We start from the raw sequence: 15,020 nt of genomic DNA on the forward strand, positions 1-15,020 counted from the left end.
ATAAATCAAACTGTTTGCTCCGTATCAGTCTACTAATTGAATTTCTGAATATATGTCATGCTTTCAGTCTTACAGATTTTTAAAAAATATCTTACTATAGCAAAATCACATTACCATTATCACACCTAACAAAATAAAAAATTAGTCCTAAATATGATCTTATAGCCATTCTTTGTTCAAATTGCCCCAATTCTGAAGTTCTCTTCTGATTTGTGCAAGTCAAGGTCCAAACAAGGTCTGTAACATTGCATTTATGTGAATCTTTTAAGTTTCTTTTACTCTTTAACAAGTTTCTGTTCCTTTGCCAACATGTATTGAAGAAGCTAGATCTTGTAGATTTCCTAAATTTTCAATTTATCTGATTATATCTTTGTGATCTTTTCAAAATATCTTTTTCTATCCCTTGTGCTCCTATAGCTTGCAGTTAGATCTATAGGACTGATTAGTTTCAGATTCTCTTTTAGGGCAGTAATAGTTCATATTGATTATATGTACTTTCTACTGTATCCCATTTGTAGGTCTTGTTTCACCTTCAGCTGTGTTAAAACTGATCAGTGGGTTCAGGTGTTGTTAGCCTGATACATCCATTGTCAAGTTCCCTATCAATGTTACATCTAATAGTTTTAGCAGCTGTGACTGATCATTATTACATTCAGGATTATAATTTAGTGGCTTTCTAAATTTGTCCTACATTTGTTTATTTATTTTTCTATATGCAGTCATTTTAAAAAGTTTTATTTATTTTTAGTTGAAGGATAACTGCTTTACAATATTGCGGATTTATTTTTAAATCTGGAATTCTCTCAATAACTTTCCTTCATGAACTCTGTATAAATGCAAAAAATTCATGAAGGAAAAGGAGGAAAAAATATACTTAATTCTTTTATTTACCCAATTTTACTGTCTGAGCCACGAGGGAAGCCTTATTTACCCAGTTTTAGAATAATAATTTGATATCCTTGCATGGAGGTGATTAGTGTTTTGTGTTATTTGAACTCCTGAAGTTTTATTTGTGTTTCAATCTAATGCAGTTGTTATTCTCTTCGAAGGCAAATTGCCCCATCTTTGATCAATGGGAACCCCTAAGCTGACTCAGCATCTTTTTGCCACAGCCTAATCAGAGGAGCCTGGCAGTCTGCAGTCCATAGGGTCGCAAAGTTGGACATGACTGAAGCGACTCAGCAGGCACACACAATCTCTAATTAGCTTCTTTGCTTTGTGACCAGGGAACATGTTCCGTGTTCATGTTTTATTTTTCAGCTCACACTAGAATCACCACCTCTGCAAGGAGCCCTGGTTTCTTTCAGATACTTTCTTTAAACATTGTGTTTGTTGCTTTACAAGTGGTTTTATCTTTCTTCCTTAGGAAAACTGTTGTACAGGCGGCATTCCTAGAATTTCTTTGCATGTTGGCCCTTCAGCATGTCAATAATTTTACTATAATTATAAAGCAAAATATTTTAGGTGTACATCCTGGAAATCTCAGTCATCAGAATATAGCTAATTAGCTTTCATATCAGTTATATTACATGTGAAAAATGCCTTGGGACTTTAGCAATGTGGCTTTCAGTTTATTTTGATTGAGACCACAAGTAAAAAATGCATTTTATATCATTACTGAATACACAGTACCATCAGCAGTCAGATTTCATGAAACAATACTTAGCTCTTGCTATTTATAGTATAGCCATTAGACTTCTTTTATTCTAGGTATCTTCAGTTTTTTTTAAATGCTGTTTATGAATCAGTAAATTGATTTCATGATTCTTGAATGGGTGCCATCTATTGAAGAACAGTCATATAAGATATGTCTTTATAATATAAATGTCATTAAAAAGGAGGAAGCGAGACCCTTTAATTTTCCCTCTTTAGAATTTTAAGGCCAACTTAAAACTTTTCTAGATTAAGATTATATCAAATATTTGCTAGAAAATGTTTTAATTCAACTATAAGGTAATGAAACTATACTTTTTGATGAATAAATGAGCAATTATATTTCTAGTTTGAAACATAGATTTTAGAATTGAAAGAGACCTTAGAGATAATCACCAAATACAGTAGTGTTAAAATGTTTTTAAGCAGCAAAATTCTTTATTTAGAAAATGGCAGTACTAGTAGTGTCCTGAACAAGTATTTCCTGGGCCTCAGTTTTCTAATACGAAAGGTAAGGATGCTTAGGCATAATCATTTATTTTAAGAAGGCTCCCTAGATCGCTTCTTGGCCTTTTGGCTAAGATCAAGTATAGAAGCCTCCTTAGAGACATTTTAGGGTTTCCTGGACCTTTCAAGCATGTAAAAACAATACTTGGGCTTTTCACACAGTTCAAAACGTCATGGTTTCAGTACTTGATTTTTTATCCTGTCATTTATTATTTGTGTGACCCAGGACAGGTTAATCTACTCTCTGGGTTTTTCTTTTTCCCTCTGTAAAAAGGGAATAATAATAATGGAATAATATTTAACTCCATAGGATCATTATGAGGTTCAGAAAGATAATTCATGAACTTGGTATGTTGTGAGCATTTAATGAATGTAGCTCTTACCATTATTGTTACTGTTTTTACTGTTCTGCGATCAATGCTTTTTCTGAAAAATTTTATTTAAAAAATTCATGCTGAAGCACTGCATGAAGAAACCTTCCTAGGATTATAAAGTGTAGGCAGGGTCTTCCCTGGTGGCTTAGTGGTAAAGAATCCACCTGCCAATGCAGAAGACATGGGTTTGATCCCTAGTTTGGGAGGATCCCACATGCTGCAAAACAACTAAGACCACGCACGAACCCATTTGCTACAAGTACTGAAGCTCGTGTGCCCCAGAGCCTGTGCTCCCCAACAAGAGAAGCCCCCACGGGCAATGAGAAGCCCACCAACCACAGTGAAGAGTGGTCCCCACTCACCACAACTAGAGAAAAGCCCACACAGCAACAAAGACCCAGCACAGCCAATAAATAAATACAACTATATTTAAAAATGAAGGCAGATATTTTAAAATTTAAATCCAATGATTATAATTTCATAGAAGATAATCTAAGTAATTAAATATAAATTTAATATTTTATATATAGTAATAATTATATATAAATCTAAGTGATTTGCCAGCAAAGGTCCATCTAGTCAAGGCTATGGTTTTTCCACTGGTCATGTATGGATGTGAGAGTTGAACTATAAAGAAGGCTGAGCACTGAAAAATTGATACTTTTGAACTATGGTGTTGGAGAAGACTCTTGAGAGTCCCTTGGACTGCAAGGAGATCCAACCAGTCCATCCTAAAGGAGATCAGTCCTGGGTGTTCATTGGAGGGCATGATATTGAAGCTGAAACTCCAATACTTTGGCTACCTGATGAGAAGAGCTGACTCATTTGAAAAGATCCTGATGCTGGGAAAGATTTAGGGCAGGAGGAGAAGGGGACGACAGAGGATGAGATGGTTGGATGGCATCACCAACTCGATGGACATGGGTTTGGGTGTACTCTGGGAGTTGGTAATGGACAGGGAGGCCTGGTGTGCTGCAGTTCATGGGGTTGCAAAGAGTTGGACATGACTGAGCGACTGAAATGAATTGAATCTAAGTGATATTATAATTTATATTTAACCTATACTCTTCTTCAATGGCTAGAAGTGTTTTTGAGAAAAACATTGTTGATATTAAGTTCTTTGTAACAGGGACTGACATATTTGTCTTGAAGTGTTCATTATTCTATTCAGGTTCGTCATTCTATTTTGTTGTTGTTTAGTTGCTAAGTCATGTCCAACTCTTGTGACCCTGTGGACTGTAGCCCACCAGGCTTCTCTGTCCATGGGATTTTGCAGGCAAGAACAGTGGAGTGGGTTACCATTTCCTTCTCCAGGGAATCCTCCTGACCCAAGGATAATTCTATTTGGTTTATACCTAAATCAAAATATCAGTTTTCCTTATCAACATTTCCCATGAAACTTGTATGGAATTTGCTTATTTATATCATTGAAGCTGATCAAAAGATAGGGTAAAACCTTTTATAGCATTTTACCAATTTATATTCTTTTAATACCAGCATTTCTTTTGAGCTTTTGGTGTGAATGCTGAGTGTGCCAAGTTAAACTCATAGCCCAGGACCAGTCTTACCTGATCCTTCCTTAACTGACCACTTCAGCACCCTGGTAGGAGTTTCAGAATAGCAGTAGTGATCAAAATTCCTAAAAGGATCAGTTTTTATTTCTTTAATAGTGATTTAGTTGAATGAGAAGATTCCTAACATAGCTTTTAATTTTTAACCAAAATGGGCAAAATATATCTTCTCTAGTAATATGTCATGTGACCAAATATAGCTGTTCTTCCTTACAAAGAGTACATTTTTTTTTCAGACTTCCATTTAAAGTAGTCATTTATTTTTTCATAATGTTTTTGGAACCCTTGCTGCATCAAATGTTACAACAATTGGCCTATTTGTTAAAAAAATGTAGCTGATTAAACTTTTGGGAACTCAATATTAGGGTTGGCTTAAAAGAATGAGTGTAATGTTTTAGTAAGAAAATGTTATCCTGACAAGAATGCTTTAAAAGTGAGATCATTGTTGATTTTGGAAGCATTGGCATTGTAATTAGTCATGGTTTAAAAATGAAGTAACTTGAAATATCATCATAAAGTATTGTTTGATCTGAAAGAAGACAGTGAACATTTTTGGTAATTCTTAGCATGCTCCCTGGTGTGATTCATTTATTCATTTTATTTGTGGAATTTAGCTTACTGAAATTCCTGTAACTAGATTTTTCCCAGTGTTTCTAAGAGCTGAATTAACTATTTTATGTACCTTGAGAACCAATTAGTACATTATTCTTCACTGTATAAATATACATCATTTTAAACAATTATCTTGTGGAAACTAGTATAATTGAGAATGATTATTTACTTGATAGAAAAGTATTAACTGAAAAATAACTAAATATTAACTAAAAAAATAGGCCATTATACTACATTTTAAATTAATTAAGCAAATATCTTTGTGCAGAATAACTGGATTATTTATGTTTTGAGAAACGGTGATGTTGATGGTTTGGTAGTGTGAAAGATGATGCAGTGTTCAAGATTAACTAAGGAATTACTCAGCTATGGGGTATAATTTTATTTATTTATTTGTTTAATCATTTTAGAAATGCTTATTCAGCAGTTGTATCATGTGGTACTTTGGATTTAAAGCTTAGTAAGCCATGTTTCCTGCACTCAGAATTCTTGCAATAGTAAAAGATAGTATGTATCTGTTTTAATAGACAATTACCTTAATTAAACTGTTAATGAAGTATAAAGGGTAGTGGTAGTAAGTATAGTGTAATGGGATTCTGTTTCCAGTGTACTACTTGCTAACTACAGGCAAGTCAGTTAAACTGCACATAGGTAGATGTAGTATTATAATGCTTTGCATGTTTTGATTTTTAGGGGAGGGTTTTCATCCTGCTACTTCACAAATCCTACAACATTGTTTATTTCATTGTGTGTGTACTTAGTCGCTCAGTCGTGTCCGACTCGGACTGTAGCCTGCCAAACTCCTCTGTCCATGGGATTTTTCAGGCAAGAATACTGGAGCAGTTTGCCATTTCCTCCTCCAGGGAATCTTCCTGTCCCAGGGATCAAACCTGCATCTCCTGTGTCTCCTGCATTGCAGGTGGATTCTTTACCTGCTGAGTCATTGGGGAAACCCAGTTACTTCATTATAAAAGTAATATAAACTTTAGAAATAGAACCTAGAAAGAGAAAAAAGTGTATTCAGTTTATTATAGATCAATTGGGCTTCCCTAATTGCTCAGTTGGTGAAGAATCTGACTGCAATGCAGGAGACCCCAGTTCGATTCCTGGGTCAGGAAGATCTGCTGGAGAAGAGATAGGCTATCCACTCCAGTGTTCTTGGGTTTCCCTTGTGGCTCAGCTGGTAAAGAATCTGCCTGCAATGCGGGAAATCTGGGTGTGATCCCTTGGTTGGGAAGATCCTCTGGAGAAGGGAAAGGCTACCCACCCCAGTATTCTGACCTGGAGAATTCCATAGACTGTATAGTCCATGGGGTCACAAAGAGTTGGACATACCTGAGTGACTTTCACTTTTACTTTATAGATCCAGTCAGTTCAGTTCACTCACTCAGTCGTGTCCGACTCTGCGATGTCATGGACTGCAGCACGCCAGGCCTCCCTGTCCATCACCAGCTCCCAGAGCTTGCTCAAGCTCATGTCCATCGAGTTGGTGATGCTCTCCAACCATCTCATCCTCTGTTGTTCCATTTTCCTCCTGCCTTCATTCTTTCCCAACATTAGGGTCTTTTCCAATGAGTCAGTTTTTCACATCAGGTGGCCAAAGTATTGGAGTTTCAGCTTCAGCATCAATCCTTGCAATGAACATTCAGGACTGATTTCCTTTAGTATCAGTTGGATTTCCTTGCAGTCCAAGGGACTCTCAAGAGTCTTCTCCAGCACCACTGTTCAAAAGCATTAATTCTTCGGCACTCACCTTTCTTTATAGTCCAACTCTCACATCCATACGTGACTTCTGGAAAAACCATAGCTTTGACTAGATGGACCCTTTTTTGGCAAAGTAATTTCTCTGCTTTTTAATATGCTGTCTAGGTTGGTCATAGCTTTTCTTCCAAGGAGGAAGTGTCTTTTAATTTCATGGCTGCAGTCACCATCTGTAGTGATTTTGTAGCCCCCCAAAATAAAGTCTCTCATTGTTTTGCCATCTATTTGCCATAAAGTGATGGGACCAGATGCCATGATCTTAGTTTTCTGAATATTGTGTTTTAAGGCAACTTTTTCACTCTCCTCTTTCACTTTCATCAAGAGGCTCTTTACTTCTTCTTCACTTTGCCATGAGGGTGGTATCATCTGCTTATCTGAGATTATTGATATTTCTCCCAGCAATCTTGATTCCAGCTTGTGCATAGTTTTTATAATTTTGAACTGATATTTTTCCTCCAGGTTTTAAAGTAACTAGCTTTGTGAGGTATATATATATTCATAATTATGCTATACATTCATATATATACGTGTGTATATATGTACACACACACATTTTTTCCTTGAGTTATTACAGAGTCTTTATATGATCATTTTAAAGACCACATTATCTATCAGTTGGTTCTATCATACTTTATTCTTGGGGGAGGTTATCAATAACTTTTTTTGTATTGTTATTTTAAGATGTGTAATTCATTGGAAACAGAGGCAAATGTATTACATGTTTATCTCAAATAGTTGAGGAAAAGATGTCTTAGCCACAATTATTTTATAAGGCCTGAGAAAAAAATCAACAGATATTTGGATCATCACACAATTTTAGCCTATTCTGCCACACAGGTTGCCACCTCTGCAATGCACTTGGTACAAATGCACAGCCTGTAACATCGCTACTTCCTGTGTACACTAAAAGCAGTATTTCATATTCCATTGTGTATGGAAATGATGCTGTTCTTGAAGTGAAGAATACTTTAATACTTTTAGTGGTCAGTAAGAATAAATTACATCACTCCTAAAAGTAAAACACCGAATTATCTTCATTCTTTCTCTCCCAGTCTCTGCTTCTTACCATTTCAGATAATATTTCTTGATGAATTTAAAATGCATGCAGACTGTTCATCTAATACCTTGACCTCTAAGTTTCATGACTTCCTTGCCTCTGGTGATCTTGTGCCTGTTTTAGCCATCCATCCCACAGTTGTACCCTAGATCTTGTCATTACTAATAATTGCACATGGTCTGTGTAGTAATATCAAATGATATCTACCACCTCTCACATTTCCAGCTTTCTCTGTTCAATATTCTGACTCCAATTAGCTTAAATTCCTTGATTTACCATTTTATTATTTTCTATTATTTCTCTCCTTTTGTTATACTTACTTTGGGGAAACTTCAGTTCAGTTCAGTCACTCAGTCATGTCCTACGCTTTGTGATCCCATGGACCGCTTCACGCTAGGCTTCCCTGTCCATCACCAACTCCCGGAGCTTACTCAAAGTCAAGTCCATCGAGTTGGTAATGCCATCCAACCATCTCGTCCTCTGTCATCCCCTTCTCCTCCTGCCTTCAATCTTTCCCAGTATCAGGGTCTTTTCCAATGAGTCAGTTCTTCATATCAGATGGCTGAAGTATTGGCTTTTTAGCTTCAGCGTCGGTCCTTCCAATGAATATTCAGGACTGATTTCCTTTAGGATTGACTGGTTTGGTTAAATCCTGCCTTTAGCTCCTCTGCACCTGCACTCATGAGGAATAGATGAGGAAATAAGAATAATAATACTGTCTGGTCTCACTTTAGAGGGATCACTGATCTTAAGTGAGTTCCAATATGAGCAATCGTCCAAAGTGTCCACGGGCTTTCACTTTACCTCTTGTCAGAAATAGTATTTCACATTACATTACTCTCTCTTATAGAACCTCTTTTTCCACTCCTTATTGATGCTTTTGAACTGTGGTGTTGGAGAAGACTCTTGAGAGTCCCTTGAACTGCAAAGAGATCCAACCAGTCCATTCTGAAGGAGATCAGTCCTGGGATTTCTTTGGAAGGAATGATGCTAAAGCTGAAACTCCAGTACTTTGGCCACCTCATGCGAAGAGTTGACTCATTGGAAAAGACTCTGATGCTGGGAGGGATTGAGGGCAAGAGGAGAAGGGGACGACAGAGGATGAGATGGCTGGATGGCATCACTGACTCGATGGATGTGAGTCTGAGTGAACTCCAGGAGTTGGTGATGGACAGGGAGGCCTGGCGTGCTGCAATTCATGGGATCACAAAGAGTCAGACACGACTGAGCGACTGATCTGATCTGATCTGATTCAAAGCTGATGTTGTTGTCATTGTTCAGTTGCTGAGTCATGTTGAACTCTTTGTGACCCCATGGGCATACACTCTAGGTTCCCCTGTGCTCCACTATCTCCTGGAGTTTGCTCAGATTCGTATCCATTATGTTGGTGATGCTGTCTAACCATCACATTCTCTCTGACCCCTTCTTCTTTTGCCTTCAATCTTTCCCAGCAACAGGGTCTTTTCTAGTGAACTAGCTCTTTGCATTAGGTAGCCAAAGTATTGGAGCTTCAGCAACAGTCCTTCAAATGAATGTGAAGGGCTGATTTTCTTTAGGATTGACTGGCTTGATCTCCTTGCAGTCCATGGTACTCTGAAGAATCTTTTCCAGCACACAGTTTGAAAGCATTAATTCTTTGGCACTCAGCCTTCTTTATGGTTCAACTCTCACATCTATATGTGACTGCTGGAAAAACCGCAACTTTAAAAGACACTTGCTTCTTGGAAGGAAAGCAGTGACAAACCTAGACAGCGTATTAAAAGGCAGAGACATCACTTTGCTGACAGAGGTCTCTATAGTCAAAGCTGATGACTTCATTTGATACAGCATTGATGATGCTGAAGTAATCAGAAAAGAACTTGTGTATCCTCTGTCAACCGAATCTTTCAGCCTACCTGCATTTTTATCTTCACTTGCTGCTTTCCTTCCTTTTGAACTGCCGTTACTCCATCTGAGACCACCCACCTATGCATTCGATCATCTTCTCAAGTTCTCAAAAGTTGGCTCCTGCACATGTCCCCCCTTCTCTATCATCAGTTTTTCTTCTACTACATCATTTCCAAAAACATAAACATGCTGAAGTTCCTCGCATTTCTCTTGCCCCATTGAACAGCTGTCCTTTACAGAAAAGTTTTTACATACTCTGTCTCCACTTCCTGTCCTTCATTGTCTTGAACCAGTTCAGTCAGGTTTCACCATGTTAACTTCTATCCCATCCTACAGAAACTGCTCTTATCAAGGTCAGCAGTGATCTTCATGTTGCCAAATACCATGGTCATTTATCAGTGTTCCTCCTCCTGGAATTTTCAGTATTCAACACAGTTGATCACCCTCCTTGAAACACTTTGAACTTGGCTTCCTTGGACACCACTTTTGTGATTTTTCTTCTGCCTCAGTGACTGTTGCTTGCCTGTCTCCTTTGTTCACTGTGCTTCAACTTAATCTGAAATGATGGAGTACTTGTGTCCAAATACTCAGTTGTCACATTTTATGTAACTTTCACTAAATATCATTTATATATTGGTAACTCCCAAATTTCATTCTTTAATACTTTTTCCTCTCATAACTCCAGATTCATTATCCACCTGCCTACTCTACAACCCAGTCTCAAACCTAATCTGTTCAAAACTAAATTTTTACTCCCCATATCCCTTCTTTTCTCAGTCAGCCTCTTTGCAGTTAATAAGAATTCGCTTTTGCTAGTTGCTCAGGCCAAACTCTTTGGAGTTGTCCTTGATTCTTTCCTTTCTTTTGCATCCCGTGTCCACATTGGGTCAACTCTAGAATATATCAAAAATCTTACCACTTCTCACCATCCCATCAACTACCACCCCATTCCAGGCCTACATCAGCTCTTGACTGGTGAGGTGCAGTAGCTTTCTGGTTGGCATCTCCATTTCTCTCTTGGCCTCTTTGGTCTTTTGTCTACATAGCCCCAGAGGGATCATTAAAAAATATAAGTCAGATCATAGCACATGCCTCTACTCAAAACCTACCACTTGCTTCCTGTCTCACTGAGAATAAAATCCAAGGGCCTCATCACGCCCTACAAGGCATGCCCTCCTGCAGTGTAGGGTGTCTGCCTGTACTCGGCTTGTAGACATTGTGTCTCCCTCTCTGTCACTGTAATCCTGCCGCACTGACGGCCTTGTTGTGTGTCAGATGCACCTAGCGTCACTCTCTTGCATCACTTATCCACTTCTTGTCAATAATCTCTTCCTGAAAATAACACATTTTGCACTAAAACACTAATAGGGAGTCTATTTACCATTGTTTAGCATGGGAAAAATTGTAGTTGCATAAAATCCATGTATCAATGACCAATTATTATGTTGAGATAGTGCTTAAATATTGTGCCCCATCACCAAGCAACTCATATGATTGTTAATAGGCAATTTTGTGTGTAGTAATATTTGCTCTTCTATTATAATTGTTGTTCTCAATTGCTTTTATCCTTCACCATTTTTTAAAAATACTTCCTCAACTTTTGTGGGGCACTTATTATGTAACAGTAGGGAAAAATAAGAGCTAATAATAAAACTCACTGTAGAAATTTGTCAGGACAAGTGAAAATAGCAGAGAATGCCCACACTAAAAATGAGGTTCTCATAGTGTGTCTTTGCTCTAGCAACCTTCCCAATACTCTGAATAGAAGTCTGAATTATACCAGTTGTATTCAGAATGTAACTTAAAAATGTACTTACAAGTTGTTTTGTTAATTTTTTTATTTGGTCAAGTTTTGGAGACAAGCATCCATTTTCTTATGTAAACACTGACAGAAAAACATTGGCTAGTAAGATGTATCTCTTGTCTATGATGGGTGTATATTGAAAACCACCATGTGCATGCTCAGTTGCTGAGTTGTGTCCAACTCTTTGAGACCCCTTAGACTGTGGCCTGCCAGGCTTCTCTGTCCAGATAAACCAAACCAATAAAATCAAGTGCTATAAACCTTAAACTTATACAGTAATGTATGGCAATTGTTTTTCAATAAAACTGAAAAATCCAAAACCAAGACGCCTTCACCCAGGGAACAACATTCTGTGGAGTGTGCCATTATTTATTAATGAAGTGCATGCATGTGTTGCATTATTGCTACATTTATACATATTTTTTGTAATGTTTATTTTATTACATATATAGTAAGAGACAAAGAAGATTTATGAAACATATCACCTGGCCCAATTAGTAAAAATTCTCATCAGACTTTACATGGTAATTCTATTTTATTTTTCGAAGAATGACCATACTGTTTTCCGTAGTGGTTAACATTTTACATTTCCACCAACAATGGAGAATGATTCCAGTTTGTCCACATCCTTGCCAATAACTTGTTACTTTCTGTTTTGTTGTGTTTTAATAATGGTCGTTCCAATGGATGTGAAGTGGTTTCGATTTGTGTTTTTCTAATGATTAATGTTCTTGAGTATCTCTTCATATTTTTATTGGCCATTTGTATATTTTATTTGAAGAAATGTCTATTCAAGACCTTTGCCATTTTTAAATCAGGTTGTTTATTTTGTTGTTGTTGAACATCTAAATATTTTATGTAGTAGAAAATACACTACAATTCTTGACACCTATCTTTTTTCTCACTATTAGTGATGCAAAGTACAGTTTGCTAGCTCATACTACCCTGAGCTTGGAAAGCGCTGAGGATGGCTTCAAGACCCACAATCTCTCTGTTAATGGGAATGGTACGTATGGTGTTTATTTTACTTATTATAAATGTTATGTCAGTATATGTGTGTGACAGTAATAATTGCTGATTTTAATGTGTTCCTCTGAAGTGACTATTGGCTTCTATGACATAGGCATGAGTGATTCTGTGGATTCTTTCAAATATGTGTGTCCCTTTTCCCCAAAAGTGAAAAGTTTATTTTTCTCTCTGTCTCCTATTTGCTAGAGATTTGTTTGTGAGGCTTGCTTGTTAAGAACAGAAAGGTTTTGCATTTTCTGAATCCTTTTCTTTGACTTGAAATGGGTGACTTCACCACTCTTCTGTTAATAATTGTCAAAGACCTATCTTATTTTTGAATTTGTAATTGAGGAAACCAACCTGTCTGTTGGTAGAAAGCAGAGGATATAAGGGAAAAGTGGGGCTAAATTAATCTTAAACATTTTTCTCTAGATGATAATTGGTAGTTAAAATTTGTTAAATAGAAATAGATAGCAGGGTGAAGAAGGGAGGTGAGTGATTAGGAAGATTTGTAAAACTTACCATAAGCACTCTCTACACTCCCAGATTACTTTTACCTATGATGAAACATATACAGTAGTGTTGGTAAAGTAGATTAGAAATATGATTTGGGTTATTTATTTTTTCATTTTTCAAGGTAGAATATATAAATTATGTACTACCTTACTTATACTTTTTGTTGTAAGGAGAGAGACTCTATACATTTTTTAAATTTCACACTAAAATATTACATTAAAAATAGAGAAAAGTTCATAAAATGTAAATGTGCAGTTTAACAAATAATTATGATATGAATGGGGCTTCCCTGGTGGCTCAGAGGTTAAAAATCCTTGTGTGTTATATAATACCTTATTACATCTGGGATCATTTTCCTGCTACTTGAAGTATAATCCTTAGTATTTATTTTAGTATATTATGTTAGTATCATACCTCTTGATTCTTTGTGTTTGTCTGAAGATGACTTTGCTTAGCTTCACTCTTAAAAGGCATTTTTTACATGGTGTAGAAGCTTGGCACTTTAATATTTTTATTTTTGAGCATTAAAGCTACAGTTCCACTACCTTCTGGTGTCTTGTGAAAAGTGAAAGTGAAAGTGGCTCAGGCGTGTCCAACTCTTTGTGACCCCATGGACTATATAGTCCATGGAATTCTCCAGGCCAGAATACTGGAGTGGGTAGCCTTTCCCGTCTCCAGGGGATCTTCCCAACCCAGGGATTGAACCGGGGTCTCCTGCATTGCAGGTGGATTCTTACAACTGAGCTCTCAGGGAAGGTGCTACAAGTATTTATTGGAGAAATGGATGAATAAATGAATGAGTGGACCAAGTCCTTGCTCCCCTTTCCAATGTGCTTATCATCCCCCTTTTGGGGAAGACTTGCTGGATGATACATCATCCCACCAGCATTCTCTCTGTTCTGTTGCCTCCCAGTCTGAGACTCAGAGCTGCTCTGGTTGCTCAACTGCAGTGGTTATTGTGTCTCCAGAGTCCCGTGTCCCCATCCTCCCAGAGCTCCCTGAGGGCAGAGGCTGTGTCCACACAGCACTGCTCTCTGTCCTTCCCTGGTTGGGTCCGCTAGGCATCAAGCTGAGTGGGGACTCAGAGCTTGGGGGCTCTGCAGCCTCCCTCCCTGGGCTCCTCCTGCCCCAAGTGAAGCCTCATCCTTTCAGGTGGGGGAAACACTGACTGCTCTTTATTAGAAGCACAGGAACTGGAAAATCCCTGCTAGTGGTTAGTTTTTCCTGATCTGAAAACAAGGAAAGGAGGAAGAAGGGGAGAAACACGGACTCCCCATGCCCTCCTTTGGTATTCACACGAGTCTTTGCTTTTAGAGTGTTTCACAGCTTTTAGAACAAAGCAGGTTCAACCTTGCATTTTCACAGCTGTTCATGTTTTTCAAAGACTGTCCCCCAATCTCACTGGATTCACTTTATCCTCAGGCCACCTGGGCACAGAAGCAGGGGAAGGAATTGTTTATCTAGAGAGTCAAGTAGGCCTGGGGGGTCTCAATGCCCCTTTCTGATTTACAGAGCCAGGGGGAGAGGGAAGGCTGCTCTAGGAGGAGACCCCCCTTGGGATGGGAGTCACTGGACCAGAAGCTCTGGTCAACCCAGTCCTTTCTTAGGGGTGAAACCTCCCCAACTTGCCACAGTGTGTCTCCCCTTCTCTTACAACTTCCAGGGTGAGTTTCAGAGCCCTTCCTACAGGGAGTGGCCAAAAAGGTGGATGTGTGATGAGAAATGATCCCAAGAAAAGAGCTGCCCTCCAGCTTTCTCTGCCTTTCTTACCACCCTCCAAAGGTCTCTGGCCTTTGATTCAAAGCACATTCCTGGCCTGAGGGTCTCACTAGCCTCCCCAGCCCCTGCCCCAGGCAGGCTTTCCTGGGGGTGGGAGTGGTGGTGGGTTGCAGACACCCCCATCTCCATCAGTGCTCATCAAGGCCTCCTCAAATCAGCATTATTGCAGGGTCTGAATTATTGTCTTTTCAAGATTATTTACTTTTATTAGTCTTAAATACACATAATCTAGGTGAAACCAGAGCACTCAGTAGGAAAATGCTTTTTCAAGGTCAATCCTGAGGCAGCCAGTTCCACTCAGTTGCCTCTTCAGAGTCCTTTGTGTGCAGAAATTCTTTCCAGCTCCCCTTTAATTATTTAAAGTGGGATTCAGAGAACTCCCTGGTAGTCTGATGTTTAGCTCTCACTACTGGGGCCCAGGTTTGATCCCTGGTGAGGGAACTAAGATCCTGCAAACCATGAGGGGTGGCCAAAAAAAAAAAAAAAGTGGA

At 38.3% G+C, this 15,020-nt stretch overlaps 1 protein-coding gene across 3 annotated transcripts in view; it reads left to right on the top strand.

The window, feature by feature from the left end:
• The window catches only part of RTKN2 (rhotekin 2), a 112,397-nt gene that overhangs the window by 49,752 nt on the left and 47,625 nt on the right, over positions 1 to 15,020 (top strand). For all 3 annotated transcript variants that reach the window (XM_010857411.1, XM_010857413.1, XM_010857412.1), the window contains exon 7: positions 12,138 to 12,232. In XM_010857411.1, coding sequence (XP_010855713.1) covers positions 12,138 to 12,232 — 95 coding nt within the window. The remainder of the gene's footprint in view (positions 1 to 12,137; positions 12,233 to 15,020) is intronic.

This window comes from Bison bison, unplaced genomic scaffold, assembly GCF_000754665.1.
Source record: "Bison bison bison isolate TAMUID 2011002044 unplaced genomic scaffold, Bison_UMD1.0 scf7180017864380, whole genome shotgun sequence".
NCBI classification, from domain to species: domain Eukaryota; kingdom Metazoa; phylum Chordata; class Mammalia; order Artiodactyla; family Bovidae; genus Bison; species Bison bison.